General features: G+C 40.9%; 1 protein-coding gene across 1 annotated transcript in view; it reads right to left on the minus strand.

Annotated features, from left to right (window-relative positions):
- Positions 1-1016: 1016 nt before the first annotated feature.
- The window catches only part of sh3bp5b (SH3-domain binding protein 5b (BTK-associated)), a 50737-nt gene continuing 29001 nt past the window's right edge, over positions 1017-22752 (minus strand). The window contains exons 4-9 of the mRNA XM_048609004.1: positions 19606-19734; positions 11437-11601; positions 6810-6940; positions 4542-4584; positions 1792-2011; positions 1017-1048 (exon numbers count right to left, since the gene is read on the minus strand). Coding sequence (XP_048464961.1) covers positions 1017-1048; positions 1792-2011; positions 4542-4584; positions 6810-6940; positions 11437-11601; positions 19606-19734 — 720 coding nt within the window. The remainder of the gene's footprint in view (positions 1049-1791; positions 2012-4541; positions 4585-6809; positions 6941-11436; positions 11602-19605; positions 19735-22752) is intronic.

The raw sequence follows: 22752 nt of genomic DNA on the forward strand, positions 1-22752 counted from the left end.
GTGTGTGTGTGTGTGTGTGTGTGTGTGTGTGTGTGTGTGTGTGTGTATATGTGTGTGTGTATATGTGTGTGTGTGTGTGTGTGTGTTTGAGTGTGTGTGTGATTAAACAAGTGCTGAAAAAAACTCTTTTCAATGCAGATTGGAGTTGAGGTGGCCTTTAATGGAATCTGTTGGGCAGCCCCTTAAAAAGTGGTAATAATTAGTGGGTGTTTGCTACATTGGCTTCATCTTTTTTTTTGAAAAATCCAATGCTCCCTCTGCATATACCGATATATAAAAGATCTCCGAATATCAGAATACTTTGGAGTTGCCCATTTTCACATTAAAGTTAAAACTGAACCACTACAATCGTCAAGCAAACAATTAAAATCAACTTTGAGAAACTTTACTGAAAAGTTCAACATCAAGTGTTTAAAGTGTAGAATGCTAATTTTAGAAACCAATGCTGTGTCAGAGGTGCTATCTTTTTTCTTCTCAGGAGTATAGAAGATTCCTATTTCTATAGCAACTTTCACAATCTTCAGACATCTCAAAATGCTTCAAAGCTAGACAAGTACTTTACAATGATGAGATAACAAGGTGTGGAGCTGGATGAACACAGCAGGCCAAGCAGCATCAGAGGAGCAGGAAAGCTGACCTTTCGGGATTCACTGTAGCTACTGGGAAATGTTGGCAGTCAATTTATGTACAGCAAGATGCTACAGTTGTCAATAAGTTAAATAACCAGCTAATCTGATTCAGAGATGTCAGATGAGGGATAAATGTAGTCAGGACACTTCAGAGCACATCACAAGATCTTTTACGTTTATCCTATGGAGAAGGAGCCTCAGTTAACCATTCCATTCAAGAGACAGCCTGACACCCCCTCAGAACTGCATTGAAGGTGTCAGCCTAGATTATCTGCTTATTTCTGGAGTAGGGTTTCAATAAAGCAGATAAAGTGCTCGTGCTGATCTATGAACAACACTTCAGAATGTCTTACCTTCAAATCAAAAGTTCCCTTTACACCTGTCACCTCAACTGAATGGGTTCTTGAACTGGCGCAGCACTGTTACACAAGAATGATGGGATTACTGATGCTCATCATCAAGGAGAATCATAAGGAGCTCAGGAATACTTTTATGCCTGCAGGTCAATTTTGTATGTTGGTAGCAGTTGTGGTTTTCTGCAACCTCTTCTAACAGGAAAATCTCTGTAGTTCTATAATTAACCAAATTGACTAAATGTGGCAGAGAATTGGGAAAGTGCTGACTGCCTTTAAAAAAACCACAAAATGCACACAATCTACTCTTTAATCTTTAGAGGAAAGGACACGGCAAATTAAGTTGAGTAAACATTGTATGTATTTTAGGAGCAAATTACTACAGATGCTGTAATCTGTACCGATTCAATAGTCGGGGGTGGGGGGAGAATGTATGAACATAGAACAGTACAGCACAGTACAGGCCCTTCGGCCCACGATGTTGTGCTGAACTTTTACCCTAAACCCAAGGTCTATCTAACCTCCACCGCTACCTTATGCTATTATCCATATACAATATGCATTTTAACTAATAAGTCAAAAGGAGGAATGAAGCTGCAGCTCTTAGTCTGTTGTTAACTAGTATAACTGGCAAAAGGATAATGGTCAAGAGAAACCAAAATAAAAGAGATGAGTTAGAAATTCACATTTGGTAATGTGTAATGCTGTGCTTGCATGAGGGAAGAGATACAGAGTAAATGTTACAAGTCACAAATAAAATGCCTCCAAATAACTATCAATGCAATGATAAAAACACAAGGAATACTCACTGGACAATTCATCAGGCTCGGTCTTTAAACTGGACAGATCTTCTAAAGAGTTTTCATTCCCTTCAGCACCAACTCCTCTTCCCCTGGGTCCCATCATATTGGAGCGTCTTCTTTCATGAATCTCATCAGAGATCATCTCTAGGTTCTTCAGAGCAGCTTTGTACTGGCCTTTGGCTGCTGACAGTTTGGCTTGAAGCTCATCCACATTTTTCTTCAGTTGCTGTCAAATCAAAGGCAGAGAATGGAAAATGTGATTGGCATTTAACAAACTGCATACAATCTGACAAAGCGTTAGGTAAATCTTGTGCGAGTATCAGATCCTGTCATCCAATAGTAACAGAGATAAGCTCAATTTCTGTCAGTAATTCCCATTCCCTTAGACCATGTTTTGGAGCCAAAAGGAAAATGTATTCCAAAGACTGAATTAAGATGATTAAATTACATTTAATGTACAGTACAGTCAACCAAACTGATCTGTTCATTCTCCTCATGAACCTTCTCCTACTCTAATTGTCTCTTCCCACTGACACTGTATCCCTCAATTCTTTGCTCCCTCAAGTATGTATCAAATATATCAACATCATCTGCTTCAGTCACTCCATGTGGCAGTGACGTCCACATTCACATCACTGTGCGCTCAGGAAGGAATGCTAACATTTGACAGTTCTGTATGTACATATGAATCAGGAGGAGGAGTGGGCCATTCTGTTCCTCAAGCCTGCTCCACCATTCAATAAAACATCAATTGATCAGATTGTGGACGTTCCTATCTACCCGCTAACCTTTGACTCATTCCCAGGTCAAGCATCTACCTACCTCGGCCTTAAAAACACTCAATGCCTCTGGCAATTAGGGGGAAAGAGGAGTTGCAATGATTTAGGACGCTCCGAGAAATCAATTCATTGCATCTCCATCTTAAATAGAAAACTCTATTTTTAAGCACTGTCCCTTAGTTCAAGGCTCTTCAACAAGGAGAAACATTCCTTCAGCATCCACACTGTCAAGCTCACAGGATCTAATACATCTCAATACGATGCACCTCTTCCAGACTCCACGGTACACAGGCTCAGTTTATACAATTTCTCCTCAGAAAATAACTAATCCCATCCCATCCCAGATATCAGACAAGTCAATATTCTCTGCAGATACAATAATTTAATGGAGGAAGGGAGCTTCTCGAACATATATGCTATTTTACCACAGCATGGCTGATCTGTACCTCAGCTTCACTTTCCTGCTTTTGCTCCATATCCCTTGATACTCTCAGCAAAGAAAAATCCTTCTATCTCAGGCCTCAGAGGTCAAATGGAGTTCCAGCACTTGCAGGCCTTTTGTTTTAACAAAAAGCATTCCCAATTTTCACACACTCTGTGGTGAAATATAAATTGTAATTAAAGCAATCAATTTATCATGGATAGGTGAGCTGTTGTTTAATGAGGAACAATAATGCAGGATTAAGGACAGTCTATTTCAAAATATCAACGTCAAGTCAGTGTTAAAAATCACCAACGGGTTCCGCATGGGCACAGATGAGGTTAATGCATTCAAATTGGGAAACTCAGAATCCCTGCAGTGTGGAGGCAGGCTATTTGGCCCATCGAGTTCACAATGACCCTCCAAAGAGCATCCTACCCAGACCCACACCCCTACCCAGTCGCTGTAACCCTGCATTTCCCATGACTAATCCACCTAGTCTGCACATCCCTGGACACCTGCAGCAATTTAAAATGGCCAATCCACCTAACCTGCACATCTTTGGACTGTGGAAGGAAACCCACACAGACATAGGGAGGATGTGCAAATTCCACGGAGATAGTTGTCCAACGGTGGAATCGAACCCAGGACCCTAGTGCTATAAGGCAGCAGTGAGCCACCGTGCTACCCCTTATTTTTGCCTTTCCATCGATTCTTTCCTTTTCCATGCTGCTGTATTGCAGCTTGCCGAGATCCAATTCTCATAGTTGCCTTTGGATGGAAGCATCAGTGAAGCTGCATCTTCATCTATTATTGACTTCCAGGAGACAGAGTGAGCTACTAATCAGAATCAATGAGAACTGCAGAGATCATAGTGAATCAACAAAATATAAAATGCTGAGTGATTCTCCCTACCTCTTGAAGCCAAATACACCGGATTACAGTGGTCTGAACAGAGTGTGAAAGATCAGCACAGGGTCAGTACTCACTTGAGCACCTAAGCTCTCACTTCCTTATCACTACTCAGCTCATATGCAGAGAAACTGGAGGGGATAAATAACTCCATAAACCAATGATTGGTTTAATAAATGATTGCGTTTTCATTAGCTTTGGGCTGGACTAGCGTTATCCAATATCATAGCCACTGGTCACCTTAAGCTTGTTGACAATACAAACTGCATTTCTGATGAGTAAAAATGGCTTTAGGCATGTGAACTCCACATTCATACTTGTATAGTCTATTCATGTGACCTTTGCCCTTTTGGTGCATTTATTGGTTAAACTACAAGATGAAAATCAAAGTATGTGAGCTAGTTTTTGATCATTATCACTATTTCCTTGGTTACGGAATGCAGTTACATGTTTGCTAAGTAAATTTACATCAGAAACAAATTTACCTCTATTGGCACGTGCAAGGCACTTGATTAAAATTTGTAGCTGTGTCACTTTAGTAAGGCTGATGTTTGCTCAACAATCCATACTTAAAATCTTCCATATTCCTTGTACTACAAACAATCGATCCCACCTACACTACAGAGTTTGAAGAAAATGCTTACCTCCAGCTGCAGGTAGTACTTTCCTTTGAGTTCAAAATATGGTCTACATAAGACAGAAAATACACAGATTATAAAGGAGTTTACATCATAACTTTGTATTAATTGTGATTAATATATCACAATCAGGATGCAACGTTGCAGGTTTATAAGACTTTGGTTAAGCCACACCTAGAATGATGCGTTCAACTCTGGTTGCTACATTGCAGGAAGAATATGTGGAGGGTTTGGAGAGGGTGCAGAACAGGTTTACTAGATGCTGCCTGGATTGGAGGGTATAAGCAATAAGCAGAGACTAGAAAAACTCGGATTGTTTTCTCTGAAGTGGCAGAGGCTGATGAGAGACTTTTTTTTAAATTCATTCACGGGATGAGGGCATCGCTGGCTAGGCAGCATTTATTGCCCATCTCTAATTGCCCAGAGGGCAGTTAAGAGTCAACCACATTGCTGTGGGTCTGGAGTCACATGTAGGCCAGACCAGATAAGGATGGCAGTTTCCTTCCCTAAGGGACATTAGTGAACCCGACAATCAACAATGGATTCACGGTCATTGTTAGACTCTTAATTCCAGGTACTTATTGAATTCAAATTCCATCTGCCGCGGCGGGATTCAAACCCAGGTCCCCAGAACATTATGTGGATCTCTGGATTAAAAGTCTAGCGATAATACCACTAGGCCATCACCTCGATAGAAGTCTATAACATTATGAGATGCATAGATAGGGCTGACAGTCAGAATTCTTTTCCCAGAGTTGAAAAGTCGATTACAGGATATGCATTTAAGGCAAGAGGGGGAAAGTTCAAAGGAGATGTGAGGGGTGAGGTTTTTACACAGAGAGTGAGTGTTAGTTATCTAGGACTTGCTGCCACAGGTGGTGGTGGAGGCAGATACGATAGGGGTGTTTAAGGAACATTTAGATAAGCACATGAATATGCAAGAAATGGAGGGATATGGACCAGGGGCAGGCAGAGGAATTAGTTTAATTCAGCGTTCTATTTGGCACAACAGCATGGGCCGAGGGACCTGTTCCTGTGTTATACTGTTCTACGTTCTTTGTTCTAATTGCTGTACATATTTTCAGTTCATAGTCTTTTGGTAATACAAAGCTTGGGAATTACTGAAAAAGGATGCATTTTGTCAAATCTTTTTGACTTGCACCCATCAGAACAATTTGCAGGAATACTAATACAAAGCAAAATTAAACAACAAAGCAGAAAATTCAGAATTGTTAGAAAGGCTTGTGTGTGCTGAAAGCTATATGTCTTCATACAGAGCTTGCTGTTTTCAGGCAGAAGGAGCATGTACACACAATGCTCCTGTTTCGACACAGCAAACTAGATGATCGCCATTCTATATTCTCTCTCTCAGAGCAACGTGTTGACCAATGAGTCAACCTGCCTGGCTCAGTCTCATTTTGAATCATGCGAGGAACAGAAGCTGAAAGTTTACTGGATCTGAAGCTACTGGAAGAACAATAGGTCTCAGAGTATCATATTCCAAAACAAAAATGTAACCAGCAAAGGACTTGGAGAAGTGTCAGTGAAGTAATCAGATCTAGGGACCAAGAGCTCCTCGATGGCAAATTGAAACTTTACCTCAGAGTAGTTAAAGCCAAGAAAAATTCTCTAGCGGACTGAGGCAGACTTATAGATGCTCCCTACAAAAATAAATAACTTGAAGATTGACACAAGGGAAATCTTTGGGAAAAGGGGATGTAAAGTTAAATGCATAACGTAGACAGTTAGAAACCAGATTACTGAGTTAAAATTGATTGTCTAATTATTATACAAAGCAGGAATTGTTTTATTAAAAAGTGACATCTGTGATTTGTTTTTTGATTAAAATGAGTCATTTGGGTTTCTTTTTAAACGATAATGAACCTATCCAGGTCTTAACACTATACATGGGTCGAGAGCATTGATTGGGTTGTTACTTAAACAGATATAAAAGAGATACTAAGTGACAGCGTAGTGTGCTTTAGTTAGAGAGAATATTCTTGTAATGTTTCACGCTGTGAAAAAATCTAAACTGAGTAAAAATTGGCTTTAGTTTGATCCTTCACCACCTAGCTTTCAGGAAAATAAGGTGTTAGATTACAAACAAAACCAAAGACCTTTTCCTTCTCATCACAGCCAGGGAAATAACTTCCACTGATACAGCACCTTTCCCAACCTTAGACCATCCCAAAATGGGTATGAGGGACAGCATGAAGGATGGGGAGCAGAGTGCGGGGCACACAGTTTGGGTGGGGGGAAAAAAAAATCACTCACTTGGATTTATTAATGGCTCGTTTCAGCTTCTTCTCCAATTGTTTCATCCTGCTCATTGCTGCATTGTATTTCACAGCCGTGTCTCTGTGTAACAGCTCACTCCTCGTCTTGGTTTGTTCTGCTTCCATGACCTGGGTCAGGGGAAGAATCAGAGGCATGAGCTCTAGTCAAGATGCCAGGCACATGGTGAGGACCTTTTAAACAAAAATCACTAAAAAGCTCAGACCACAAGTTTCAGCACTGGGAGGTCCACCTGACCTCAGTATACTATTCGTGGTTTGTTTCAAATTGTTAAGCTATAACTGCAGAAACTGCAAAGCTTTCAGTGTCCAACCGTTCACCACACTTCTGCCACCTTACCCATGTAACTTTTGAATATTTATGATGGAATTATTCTAAGCAGCAGGGAGACCGGTGGTGAATCAGGAATCCCTTTGATTCAGTAGTGGGCTTTGCCGTGATTCTTCAACTCAGCTACAGCATTAGCATCCTGTTTCAGGTTTCCCAGGCAGAGAAGTTGGACAGGTGGCCAAATCTGTCAAAGCAAGGATGGAGTTACAGGAACCCTGGAAGGGATCAGGCTGCTGAACTGTACATCAGGTTCCTGATACTTCAAAAGGAATGCAGAGGGCAGGGGAAGTCTGGCAAACTCGCCTCAGATATAATGCCTCTCAAGGTGATCAAATATTCCAGAGAGGTGGAGAAAAGCAAGTGATATAATATGTTCAGGTCTCAAAGTCTAACCTTCTCTGCATCTTCCTGTATCATTATCCTCAGAATAACACACACTGCAGCTCCACTCAATCTTCTCCCTCTCCGGGCACTTCAGACCCAAAACTGAACACCCGACTTTCCCCGTCCCCACCGCCATCTTAGTTCATGTTGTGTGCTTTAGTCACTCTTCATTATTGCTGCTCTTCTGTCCTCAAACCCACAACTCTATTTTGGTTGCTTGCAGAGAGCACAGGATTGTGGGAAGGGGCAGAGAACCAAGGGCAGGGAACTCCAGCAATAGCCAACTTGAAGGTCACTGGCAGTATGTGCCCATATCCACCTTAACCACTGGGAGGGTGGTAGGGTATCAGGAAACTCTTCCTCTGTTTGGGGTTCTGCTTCATTGGAGCATCCCTCCGTGCTGAGAAGCAGTATGGGAATGAGAAAGCAGCTGCTGCTCTTGGTATTGCTCCCAGCTGTTTCTCTTGCTCTCAGGCGCCAGGTAGAGCAGGTCCCCATGCTATGGTGAAGGCTGACAGCAGGGAAATGCAACTCAAGGTCATTGAAGTTCAGGACTGGTGAAGTGACTTCGAAGAAGCTGAAAACCACCTCACAAGTCATGAAAACATAGTTTTAGCAGAAATACTGCAAAAGCTAGCCTCTTGCCTGGCCATGGCTGCAGCTCATCAGTTTCACCATTTGAAGGCTTCCCAGTTTGTCAATTTCACTCAAGAAAGATGCCCATTCTGCACTCTGTCTCATACATTCTGGCAAGTTCCTCACAGTGTGGGAAATCCTGTTGCTTCTTAAGATATTTTCACACAAGTATTTCCAACTCCATATGGCTTCCCAGCACTCATGCAAACCTACCCTGGTTAAATCTAGGAAGTAGATTTTTTTTAAAAAGTCAGATTCCCAACGCAATGCTATTTTGAGGTTTTAACAAGCCTCCCACAACCACATTTTCCCTTGACCATTAAAATTCAGCTCTTAAACTGGATTTTGAAAACAAATACAGGCATCAAGAGTCATTATTTCTTTTAACTGGTTTACATTTTCATGTCATACCGATCCGCAAATACTTTTACCAGTCAATATTAGAAGATCAGATAAGGAATTTGACCCAAGGCAGCTTCATCAATACGAGACATTGCTTGGGATTGCACCTGGTCACAAGTACAATACTTTCCCAATTGAATTTGTGACTAAATTTCTAAAGAAACAAACTAATCCACCATTCTCCAATATGTCATCTGCCATTTAAAAAAAACTTCATTGAAAACAATATTACTTTGAATCAGAATTCATCAGTAAATAATGATGAGACAGAACTAAAAGTGTGTCATTCAAGATGTGCAACTGGTTTCTGGTTTTCTGTTCTACATTGGCAGGAAACGGTATTGAACTATTTAAAATACAGTCACAACACTGAATCTACTTTTAACGCTAATGCTCAGAGCTTCAATAGTTTATCACTTGGCACAAGAAGTCAAATGTCCACAAGTGACAACTTTAATGTGGAAGGGACCAACACTAAAGGGGTGTAAATCCTCCCCATGTTAACTGCAGTTGGAATAACTACAAATTGGGGACATATCCTGTTTATAGTCAGGAACAACTCACCACACTACCAAGAGAACATTACTATGTTATTCCAAAAGGGACAAAATTACATCAGGACAGATGCCACACAGGCAGAACCCCAGCTCTTTGCCTCAGTTTGCTGAGGAAATTTGTGCAGGCGACAGTAACAGATTTGCCAAATGGAAATCCCACAGGAAGGAAAAAAAAATGTAACTTCCGATCAACAGCTGCAGTCAATGAAGGCTTTTCAGTTCAACCTGTGGTACCGAATGAGGAAGTACAGCAGCAAGGGACAGAAAGGAACCCCGACAGAACAGGAGCTTGTTCTCCTTAGCTCAGTGAAGGTTATGAGGAAATTTAACAGAGGTGCGCTCATGTATTAAGGGCTTTGATGGAGAAAATTCAAGAGGAATAACTTCCAGTGACAGAAGAGTCGTTAGTCAGAGGAGAATGACATGAGATCATTAGCAAAGCAAAGCAATCAGAAGAGCACATTTTTTGTTTTTTAAATTGTTTTAGAGTGCATTCTCCCTGATGGATGCTGGAAGCATATTAAATAGCAACTTTCAAAGGGGAATTGGATGTGTACTTGAAAAGGAAAGGTTTGCAGAACTGGTGAAAGAGCAGGGGAGCAAATCTGATAGTCCTTCAGGAGAGAAGCTATAGAGCATGGGAGGCTGCGATAGTCTCCCTCTCTACTGTTAAGATTCCATGAGAATTGAACTTGAGCAGCAATCCTGGATTTGGATTGGGTGGTCTGACTGTCATCCTATCATCTGAACCACTAACCTTTGGGTGTTTCAACAGAGGTTGATCTTAGACTGAGGAGTAGAAATTCTGGATTAAACCCAGGAAAGAATTGTTATATTTCACAAAGCCAATGACAGTGACAAGCAGCTTACAGAATCTTCAAAGTGCACTTCTTGGAAGTATCTAAACCATTGTAAAAGGTCACTTGGCCCATCTAGTTCATCACAGCTCAGAGATATTCAGCTTTAGCCTGCAAGCTAGAGCACCTGAAATGCATATTGAAGTGAGTTGTTGTAGGAGGAAGAATTCTGTCTTAATCACTCTTACAGGCAATGAGCTCCAAACCCTCAAATCCTCTAAACGAACTAACTACTCCTCAACTCCACTCCATCAATCCCTTACTTTAAAGCAATGCCCCTTAGTTATTAACCTCTCTAATCATGGTAGTAATCCTTTCAATCGACTCTATCTAGGCCCTTTGTCGATTTTATATGCTTCAATTAAATCTCCCCTCTGCCTCCGGTTTTCCAAAGAAAACATTCCACCGATCCAATCTTTTCTATCATTCTCTATTCGTGCTAACATCCTCATAAATCCCTTCTGTATCTTCTCTAATGCAACCACATCCCTTCTGCAATGCAGTGGTTAAAACTGTGCAATTTTTTTAAGATGTTGTCTGATTACTGTCCTATACAGTATTAGAATCATAGAGTTGTACAGCACAGAAACAGACCCTTCAGTCCAACTTGTCCATGCCGGCCAGATATCCTAAGCTGATCTATTCCCATTTGCCAGCATATGGCCCATATCCCTCCAAACCCATTCTATTTATGCAGCCATCCAGATGCCTTTTAAATACCGTAACTGTACCCACCTCCACCAGCTCCTCTGACAACTCGTTCCATACATGCACCTTCCTCTGAGTGAAAATGTTGCCCCTCGCTTCTAAATCTATCCCCACTCACCTTAAACTTATGCCCTCTAATTTTGGACCCCCCCAACCAGCCTGGGAAAAAGATCTTGGCGATTCATCCTATCCACGACCCTCATAATTTTATAGACCTCTACAAAGTCAACCCTCGGCCTTCAATGCTCCAGGGATAATAGCCCCAGCCTATTCAGCCTCTCCCTACAGGTCAAACCCTCCAATCCCAGCAACAGCCTTGTAAATCTTTTCTGAACCCTTTCAAGTTTAACAATGTCTTTCCTATAGCTCTCCCATTTGTATCCTCTTTGACCGAGCTAACAAATATTCCATATCCCTCCTTGACCATCTGATCTACTGGTCTTGCTACTTTTAACAACTTATGGAGAGGTACTCCAAGGTTCAATATGAAGGCCTAGAATAACGTGAGACTCAAATATTAACGAATGGCAGGAAGTGAGATTGGAGAGGGTGGGGAGCAAAGCTGAACAAACATTCCAAGCAGGATCATTTTTATTTCTGAGCATTTTAATGAATAAGTACATTCATCAGAATCCAGGATCTCCAAAAACTCTCCTGCAGATTGGCTTCAGGAACAGTGATATAGGATTTGTCACCTGTAGACTCAGACATATGGATTAGAATTTGACTTACCCGCTGTGTTGCGTGATTAAGCATCTCTTGCCATGCTGAATCAAACTGACGTTCCTCATCTTCTAGTAGCCTCTGTTCAGCCAGAGCAATAGTCTCTTTGGCTGCTCGCAACACCTCAGTAGCTCTTTGAAAATCTTGGGTCGCCTTCTGGGCCTCCAGCTGTGCCTGACAGGAAACAAAATAAAGGGGAATCTTTGTTCAGATGCATGTCCCCCAGAGATGCAAGAGGATCAGTACCAGCAGGTTAAACTGTTCTGCAAAGTGCAGTACAGGAGGACACTGAGAAACACAAAGTGTGAGACTTGGCACCTGAAATTCTGCTGTCACCCACCTTTCCTGAAATCTTTAAGCTTTTTCGTTTACTGCCTCCAAGCCAGAGGGATCACATACTTGCTGCTGACTCTCTCAGCCACTTATACTCTTATATATACTTGTAGTGTGTACTATCTATAAGATGCACTGCAGAAATTCACCACAGATCCTCAAACAGCACCTCCCAAACCCACGACCACTTCCATCTAGAAGGACAAGGGCAGCAGATATATGGGAACACCACCATCTCCAAGATCTCCTCCAAGCCACTCACCATCCTGACTTGGAAATATATCTCCATTCCTTCACTGTCGCTGGGTCAAAATCCTGGAATTCCCTCCCTAATGGCATTGTGGGTCAACCTACAGCAGGTGGACTGCAGCGGTTCAAGAAGGCAGTTCACCACCACCTTCTCAAGGGCAACTAGTGACAGGCAAGTAATGCTGGCCAACCAGCGACGCCCACATCCCACAAATGAATAGAAAAAAAAAAATTCATGCCAGTTTGAATTCCAAGCTTTTTTCTTTTTTTTTGGGTGTGGGGAGTTGCAGCCCTCCCATTCCTCCTTTCCAGTCCTGGGTTTGCTACAGTTGAATCCAACTCTGGCAAGTGTGGGGTGTTATCCTGCAGCAGCTTATAATCGATTCCTGATCAACTGTAGAACCTACTGTTTGCATAATTGTAGCCATTCACACTCCCAGTCCCACCTCCCGGTATTTCAAAATAATGTTGGTTCAAAGCGTCAATAACTGTAGCAAGCAAAACCTCTATGAAATCATTCCTGGAGGATGACTTATTTTTATGATACAGGACAATATGAAAGACCAGGATTTCCTGACACTCATTTTGTACAACACAGACCTATCTGTCCTAGTCCACCCCCCTCCATATCAATGCAGTGGTCAAGAAAGCACAACAATGACTCTACTTCGTCAGGCAGCTAAAGAAATTTGGCATGTCCACAAGGGCTCTTACCAATTTTTATAGGTGCACCACAGAAAGTATCCAATCTGGATGCACCACAGCATGGTTTGGCAACTGCTCTTCCCAAGACCACAAGAAACTACAGAGAGTCGTGAACACACCCCAGTCCACCATGCAAACCAACCTTCCATCCATTGACTCCATCTATACTTCCCACTGCCTTGGGAAAGCAACCAACATAATCAAAGACCCCTTGCACCTCGGTTATATTCTCTTCCACCCATTTTCATCAGGCAGAAGATATAAAAGTTTGAATATATGTACAAATAGATTCAAGTTCTTCCCCACGGTTATCAGACTTTTGAACGGACCTCTCAAATGTTAATTCCAATCTCTCTCTCTGCACGTTCTCTGCGGCTGGAACACTGTGTTCTGCATTCTGTTCTGCTACCCTAATGCACTTTGTACGGCATGATCTGCCTGTATAGCTTGCAAAACAACACTTTTCACTGTATCTCTGTACATTTTTCTTTATTCATTCACAGGATGAGGGTGTCGCTGGCTACGCAGCATTTATTGCCCATCCCTAATTGCCCAGAGGGCAGTTAAGATTCAACCACGTGGCTGTGGGTCTGGAGTCACCTGTAGGCCACACCAGGTAAGGATGGCAGTTTCTTTTCCTAAAGGACATTAGTCAACCAGATGGGCTTTTCCGACAATCAACAATGGATTCACAGTCATCATTAGATTCTTGATTCCAGATATTTATTGAATTCAAATTCCACCACCTGCCATGGCAGGATTCGAACTCAGGTCCCCAGAATGTCAACTGGGTCTCTGGATTAACAGTCCAGCAATAATACCACTAGGCAATTGCCTCCCCTGAAACAATGAAAAATGAATCAAATGAAATCAATCATCTAGCAGACCCTACAGTACAGTACAGTAAAATAATGTTCTCTGACCTATGCTTCCATTTCTTCTTGGGTTAAGCATATTTGGATACAACTTGAGCTCTCTCTGTATATCAAATAAACTGACATAGCAAATGACCAGAAGCCTAAAGCGACTGTTCCCTGGTCCCCACAAATCAGCACAGACATTACAGATTTTAATGAATGGCTTTACTGATAAAACTCAGCTCATTATAACAAGCAGCTCCAGGTCACATAATGCAACCCTCTGAATGGACTAGCAAGTAGCCTGCACTATTAAGCAGGCTCCGTTGACTGTGGGAATATTGAATCCTGCAAAAGGAACCAAAACACTTTTAAAATGGCTTGGCAAATAAGAGCTGCAAGCAGTAATATAATATTCTAATGCAGCTCAGTAGGAAACGCAAACAGACTACAACACGGTTGCTTGTATCTGTTCTCATTTCACCATGTAACATTTTCTGCACTTCAGAAAGTAATGAGTTGGGTGAAGCAATTATATGAGTGTAAGGATTAATGCAGAATGGAAGGTACGACAAGAAACAGCCATACAGATCAACTGCTCTATTCTGGCATACATCTTCAACATGAGCAAACCCACACTGATTCCCAAAACTGAGTTTTTCAAAGTATTCCCAGTAAAAATACCCTTGTAAAATAACCTAACAAATTAAGAGAGGCAAACAAGAAAGAGGTTTAATTAGCAACCAAAAAAAACGTGATAACCGCACACACACGCACACACACACAAGGGGAATCCCACACATAAAAGGCCAGGCCTATTTTTAAAAAAAACACCTGAAATTCAGAAGGAATTTCATCAGATTCTTCTCGAATAGAACAAGAAGTGAAGGCCTTCAGAAACACGCAAAAATGAAGACAAAGACAGAAGTGGCTTATTCTAAAATAGGCCAGTAACCTAGCAACCACTTCCTATCTAGAACCTGGGTTTTCAGCTTAAAGCCACCAGATGCACTACATTTAATTCAAATGCCCCAGCAACATTAGATTCATGTTGTACAAACATGCAAATTTAATAAAAAGTTCTGAAAAGTAAGAGGGGTTTTGAAAGAGCAGAGAGAGAGAAACTGGTTCTACTTAATAGGAACTGTAGAAACTGTATGCTATATTAAACACTCTAACCAATCCTACAGATCTTAGAAGCCAGCCAGCAAACACAACTGATGCACAGCATAAAATAAATTGTTACTGTAGTAGGGTGCAGGATCCAAGGAGAAAACTTACAGAACTAGCGAAGGGAGTTAGCTCCTCATTTAGGGAGAATTGCTTTATTTTGGATTATTTTCTTTGTTGAAATACAATGGGCAATTTTAAAGCATTTCATAATTGCCACAGTAACCCATTTATTCTATTTACTGGGCTTCAACTTAGTTAATTTTATTTTTCATCCTCTCCCTGTTCTATTTCTCAGACCAGATGCCCATCCTGAATGAAGATCATCCTAAACAGGAATTCTCTTCCACAGATCCTCGGACCAACACAACTGAGCGCTGAGACCCTCAACATTCCTTGGTTCACAGATTCTGCTACAATACTTGTTGCAAATTTAGAAAAGTGCAGGATAATCATGCTGGCGAAATGTTAACCACGAAATAAAAGATGGTTTGGAGTGGCTGGAGTGTTAACGCTTTAAAAAGTCTGAAATCCAATCCACCCGCTCTACTTTTAATGGAGATTGGATGAGAGCAGGCAACCAAGTCACACAAGGGAGGTAGGATGATCACTTAAGTGCGCTATTGAAGCAACAAGCAGTCTCCCAGGTTAATCCCTGGTCTCCTCACTGCTAAAGAGAGACAAGGACAGCTTCCTGGGAGGTGAAATATTTTTATGACACAGCTTGTGGGCTAAGAGGAAGAGGAATGCTTTCATTCAGGCCACCAAGTTTCTGTTGGGAATAAATCTCATTCAAAGCCCTCTCAACACACCCAGCCACTCATAAACCTACCCAAATCAATGCAAGGCCGCAAACATATCAATTTCACATTCATCTGTCTAAACGTATACTGCAGTTACTAGTCTGAGCCCATTAGCTCTTGAATCAATTCCAACCAGAGGATTTGGTTCATGCCCAGCTGCAATGCAGACTGTGTCAGTCGGCAGTGACTTGGCACATGTAATATAAATAAAAATAAATACTGCCACTAAATGTACACCCACCTTTGTGTCACTAATCAGTTCACGTGATTATAGAGAACAGAGTAACTCCAATTATCTCCCTGACCAAGTTTCAAAAGTCAAAATAAAACAAAAAAATGGAATTTGAACAGGGCTGGAGACTGGCAGATGAATGAGATGGGGGGCAAGTGCTGAATGTATATCTCTGCTGAGGCTTCTACAATGCAAGGGCCAGGCAAGTAAGTTTTTAACATCTGGGCCTCATCTGCACAGGCAGCAAGAAGCAGTTGGTTAGGCAGCTAGTGACTGCAGGGTTCAGCAACCAAGGGAGGCAGAGTGTGGCAGGAAGCCCATGTAAGCAAGGCCCCAACTTTCCTTCTGGTGCTGTTACCTCCTAAGAATCACAGAATCCCTACAGTGTGGAAACAGGCCCTTCGGTCCAACAAGTCCACACTGAACCTCAGAGCATCCCACCCAGACCCATCCCCCTATAACCCACCTAATCTACACCTCCCTGAACACTACGGGGCAATTTAGCATGGCCAATCCATCTAACCTGCACATCTTTGGACTGTGGGAAGAAACCAGAGCACCCGGAGGAAACCCACGCAGACACGGGGGGAATGTGCCAACTCCAACAAACAGTTGCCCGAGGCTGGAATTGAACCCGGGTCCCTGGCACTGTGAGGCTGCAGTGCTAACCACTGTGCCACTGTGCCGCCCAAAAGAAATTGACTTGAATTGTAGAAGGTGGGATTCAGACAGGATATCAGTGATTGCATAGGGAATCCGAGAAGTAGACCACACAGCTCCTTGAACCTGTTCAGCCATTCAATACGAACGTGGTTGATCTGCTTCGACTCAACTTCCCCATCCCATTCACCCACATGAGCAAACAGGCTCCCCGTTTAATGGCTCATTCAAAAGTTAGCATCTCCATCAGTGCTGCACCTGCTGGGAGTGAGATCTGAACACTCAAAACTGTTTCTCAGAGGCGAGAGAACAACTGACTGAGCCACAATTGATTCTGGTAACAGTATTCGGTCAATTTAACAGCCCATAAGAACTTAGGAACAGGAGTGGGCCATTCATTCCATTGAGCTCATGGGTTTGGACGATGCTGTATAAACAGCTTGATTGAGGCACACAGAGCACCTCGTAGATGGTACATGCAGCTGCCACTGTATGTCAGCAGTGGAGCAAGTGAACATTTGAAGGTGATGGGTATGGGAACCAATCAAGTGACCTGTTTTGTCCTGGATGGTGTCACGCTTTTCAATTGTTATTGGAAGTGTACCTATCCAGGCAAATGGAGAATATTCCATCAGCTTCTTGATTTGTGCTTTTTGATGTTGCACTTTGGAGAGATAGGACACAGGTGCCACAAAATTCCCAGTCTTTCACCTGCTAACTTCCTTCAATCGAGTACTTTGCAACTAGCATATCTAAAAGATGGCAGACATGCAAGAAACTCAGAGCGAATATGGTCTCATAGTCAAGTTTTGATCACCAGGTTTTGGGCGGTGGTAGGGAGAGAGATGTCAGTTGAGAGGGATGTAGAAGAGGGATTTCCCAGACGAATGTCACCAAACTGGCCGGGTTAGAGGAATTCTGACCTGTTTGTGCACCTCTGCCAGGAGATCACATGTTTCAGACGGGATGAAGTAGATAAATATTGTAACACAAGGAATCACAATTGAGTTGGGCACACTAATTGGACAAGAAAATCTTATTCTATTTGACACTGATTGAGTGGATGAAGACAGAAGTGGACAATCTGCACAAACACATAACTTGATCTTAATTTAGAAACCAAAATGTCACATTTAGTTCCCTTTAAAAGGGAGTTTATGGTTTCACATAATCAGCCACTGAAACAATCGCTGGTTATCGTTTGAGGTGTCATTTGTTCACTTGTTAAATCGGACATTTATTCCCCCAGATATTAGAGTTTGTTCAAGAAAACTATTCCCGCTAAAACAAATTCTGCTCTATTATCATGAAGTTTTTTTTTAAACTGATATGCTGACTTTATAAAACTGTTCATTTCCAACACAATTGGAATAACAAACAAACTTTATCATCGTGTATCCCTGTCGGATACCAAATGAAAGAGCTTACAAGAGTGAGGCATAAAATCTGACATTAAATCAGGTCACAGCACCCTCATTTCAAATACTTCATTCTTTAAATCAAAAAAAAAGTGCAACAAAAAAAGAGAAAAATAGGTCACTATTTTAATTAAACATTCCAGGTGAAAAATCTATCACATTGAATCCCATTTCAATTAGTCACTCAATTTTATGGAAGGCACATTCCTTTCTTGTTAGAGCAATTTAATATGAAGAAAATGTTTCTTTGAGCCAATTCCATTTACTTGTGAGTTAAGTTGCTAGAACTTTATAGATTAAAAATGTGTAGGGGATGCAAAGTTCACTCATTACTCAAGTAAAAAGACTTGTACATACATAGCACTTTTCTTGACCATCAGACATTATGAAGTGTTTAATGGCCAAAGGTACGACAAATATAGTCACGGTTGTAATGTGGAAAATGTCACAGCCAATTTGCACACAGCAACATATAGATATCAATACAATAGATTTCACAATGTCATTGAGGGATAAACATTGACCAAGACACTAGCGATAATCCCCTCCTCAAATGCCTTGGGATCTTTTAAAATCACAAGTAGAGGGATGAAGTCCCCACTAGAAAATCATTTATGAAACATGGCACCTCTGAAAGTACAGTACACCTCATTACTGCAGCTAAAATGTCAGCCCTAGAGTGGGATTGCTCAACTGAATCTTCAAGTAACCCATTTATATATTAACTCAACATACTAGCTGATCACACATGGCATTGCAAACATGGATTATGACCAAGATAAAAGAAAAATCCGCATTTACAAAGCACCTTTAAATGAAAGTGGAATATCCCAAAGCATTTACAATTAATGCAATGAGTGAATGCATTATTAAAATATGTAAACTTGCAGTTTGTAGGGCCCCTATACAACTGACTGTTAAGCATCTGAACCAATGGCTTTTGAAAAGAATTCTGCAGGAACTCTGAAAATTCGCAACAGCAACCCTTGGCGCTGAATTTTGAGATTAGGTGAGGAATGGGTGCTGGAACCTACTGATCAAATTAAAAAGTGAAAAGTAACTGCAAAAGTAACTCAAGACTCCTACTCGCGCCGTTGGACATATCAGCAAACCAAATCAGGAGTTAAATAGCAATTTTAAGATATTCAAGACTGTGAGAAACCATTCACCTTGGTTATGAATTTATCCAGCAGGAGATCGGAATTTCAAACAGAAAACGTCTATTTGAAAGATTTGTATTTTGAAAGAAATTGCACTTGTATAGCTCTTTTCACAACCTCAAAATTCACAAAGTGCTTTACGGCTGATTAAGAACTTTTCAAAGGAAGCTCTGGTTGTAATGTAGGAAACATTGTGTCAGTTTGTGCACAGCAAGGTCTCGCAAACAGAAAAATTATCATGATCAGATAATTAGGTTCAAGATGTTGGCTGAGGGATAAGTACCAGACTGGACACAAGGGAAATTGCTGTTCTTTTTCAAACTGTTGATTCAAAGGTTTTTGAAATGTGATTTTATGTCAAATGAGCTAGGTCTGGGAGACGGAGTTGGGGGTAGGGCAATTGAAAATGGGACTAACTGGATTACTGAAATGCTATACAAAGAATCAGTGCAGTATACACCTAATGGGCCAAATGGCTTATCTCTGCGTCATAATAACTCTAAGTATTCCATTAGCAAGACATGGTGAATTAGTACTATCCAAAAAATATCCTTTTGAATAGGAAAGATTACACAAAGTTCATCTACTTACCAGTCGTGTAACTCGCCTGGCTTCCCAATAAGGCTTGGAATCATCCACAGCTTTTCCTACCTTCTTCCCAGCTTCATCAAGCTTAACGGTAGCTTCGACTAAAACAGTTCGAAACTTCTGCCGAGCTTCCTGCAGGACAAGTAACAGATTTGGTCATAAACGAATAAAAATGCAACAGTAAAGTTTTTTTTAAAAAAGAAAAAGTGGGATAGACATTGGAGTCTCCAATAAACTGAAGCAAGACTAAGAGTGCAGTTCTAATTCCTACTTCAAACTGCACAAAGGGCAAGAATTAGAGGGGGAGCTATAAATCACATGATTCATCATTCATCATGATATCTCTGTGAATTACAAGTATGGTCAGTAAGAGGAACTGTTCCATTGTATGAGCCATTGGAGCTCATCTTATTCTTATCAGAGACAACAGACATTAGGAAGACAGGCAGTCATAAAAGTCAAAATTAACACCAATGTGTCTTAACGGTCTCACTGGAGTGATCAGAGTTTGGAATTCTCTACCACAAATCACTGAACAGTTGCTTGAAAAAGTGAAAGATGGAAGGAAAGATACAAAACCTGAAGGAAAAAAATCAAAAGAACAGATTTGCATTTTTATAGTGCTACTCAAGATCTGAGGATGGTCCCAATGTGTTTTACAGTCAGTTAATTACTTTTTGAAGTGTGATAACTCTTGCAATGTGAGAAACATGGCCATCAATTGGCATGCATTAAAGTTCCTGGAGCATTCATGAAATAATGGCCAGGGACATCATTTTTGTGATGTTGACTGAGGGTTAAATATTGGCAAGTACTCAAGGGAAATCTCCTCCACTTTTCATTAAAATAAGACCAGTAGTTTTCACATCCAACTGAGGGGGCAGAGAGGAACATGGTCATATCCAGAAGTCAACATCCTCTTTCAGTACTGCACTGAAATGGCAGTCTGGCTTGAGTACTCAGTTCCCTGCAATGAGTCTTAAATATTCACAAAGATGAGAGTGACCAACTGAGCCAGGAAGGAAGATTAAATAGCAAAGTAATAGAAGAGAACAGAAAGGAAGAGAGAATCAATTCATCACAGCAGACAGCAAGAAAACATGGAACACAGAAACAGGTCATTAAAATACATTCAGAGATAGTAAGAACTGCTGATGCTGGAGTCAGAGATAACACAGTGTGGAGCTGGAGGAACACAGCAGGCCAAGCAGCATCAGAGGAGCAGGAAAGCTGACGTTTCGGGTCGGGACCTTTCTTCAGAAAACTTTTTCTCGAATTATCTCTAATTAAAATACTTCCCAGTTCCTGTGGGGAACCCACTAATACTTATTTGCCAATAGAAAATTAAACCAACTTCAAAATCTTTGGTGAAAATTCAAGTGTAGTCATTATTGTGTCTGAAGAGCAAAGAAAGGGTTCAACTAAGAATGGTCCTCTGACAAGTGCATTGCTGTCCATTGATAAACCATTGCATTCACAGCAATTTGCAAAGCATCCAGCTGTAAAGTAACTCAACAACGAAACTACTGTTATCAGGCATTTAACTCCCAGAAGTATCCAGCGCTGAATGGGGCCAGATGATTGTTCATCTTGTTCCTAGAATTAAATGACCAATCAAAGCATACACAATGCATCAGCATTTAAATGTTCCCTGAGAACAAAAATAAGATTCACACGATTTAATTATTCCTGTTCTGGCTAGTCTAACACACGAAAGCTGGATCTATTCAAAATTTAACTGCCAGCAGGCCCTGAGGGGAAATTTGAACAAGACATCCACCTTCAAGTGAACAAAATTACACGTTTTTATAATAAGACATCTTCGAGTGTCTTAAGGATTACACTTTGTCATTTTATACATTACAGCTACTGGAACACAATGCCTGAATTAGACAGCGCAGGGTATTATAAGATTTGCAGCATTGCTTGTCAATTGCGTTTCACAATAATGCTAACACTTCCATAAAAACCACAAATAATATCCTTGAATTAATCACAATGTTGAATTTCCGTGGATCAGCCATCAGATTTCTACTACACAAAAAGTGTAAAAAACGTGCTCTGTGATTAGCCTTCAAAAATAGGCCAGCTCTAATCCCACCACAACACTGAATAAATAAGGTGAATAAACAGCATTCAGTACAAAGTAGATTGAAAACCTTACAGATAATGGAAACAGATTGGTTGATGCATTCAAATACAGTTTGGATTGAGTTTTTTCAGGACAGAATGTTTTGAGATACAGTAAAGTAATTGGACATTGGAAGGAACAAATGTGTTTGGATCTTTAGTTTGCTGCCACGGTGGCGGCGGTGGGGACTGGGATGTCGGGGATGTTCCTCTGCTCATTTATGCATATTATTAATTAACCAATGGGGATTGAATGTCATAATTAGTCAACAATTTATTATTATGGCATCACATGTGTGCTGAATGGGAGAAAATAAACTAGATTAACCTTACTCTTTTTAATTTAGCCTCAACCGTGCTCTTAAAACAATTCACAGGATTGGCATGTGACAACTGATCCCAAAGGGATCAGCCACTTCCCAATATAAAAGTACATTAAACTAACAGCTATCTGTTTAGAAATTTTAATTTGTAAGTTGAATAGCTCCAGAACCTATGAAGCATAATGGAACCGAGTTCCACAAATCCTTATAGATTCTGCTTGTTCACTGGGAGAATAACACCTGATTTCAGTCTTAACAAGAAATAGGAAAGATATGGTCTACGGAATGCTCAAAACTTGAAATCATAACAATATTCAAGGCCAGAACATAGAAATGAAAAAAACAGGGACATTAAATGAAATCCAAACAGCATGGGCCCAACCTCCAATATTCTATTGTAAAATAGCATTGCACTTCTGAAGACATGATCATTAGATAGGCAATTTTAAGACAACATCAGATCCAACTGGTAAAACAAGAGGATAAAATTCCACCACAAGATGGCCAAAGACATTTTCTCCAGTTGGAGCGCATGTGTTAGTATAAACCGACTCTCCCTTTATTACAGTTTTACACTGACTTACTCATTAGATTTAGCATCAGCATCTGAATGGCCATTCATATGAAACAGACCCCAGTACTGAGGTAAATGTTCAATAATGTCAACAACGTCATGCATTTACTGACATAGTAAAAT

Source organism: Rhincodon typus, chromosome 2 (genome assembly GCF_021869965.1).
Source record: "Rhincodon typus isolate 14 chromosome 2, sRhiTyp1.1, whole genome shotgun sequence".
NCBI lineage: Eukaryota > Metazoa > Chordata > Chondrichthyes > Orectolobiformes > Rhincodontidae > Rhincodon > Rhincodon typus.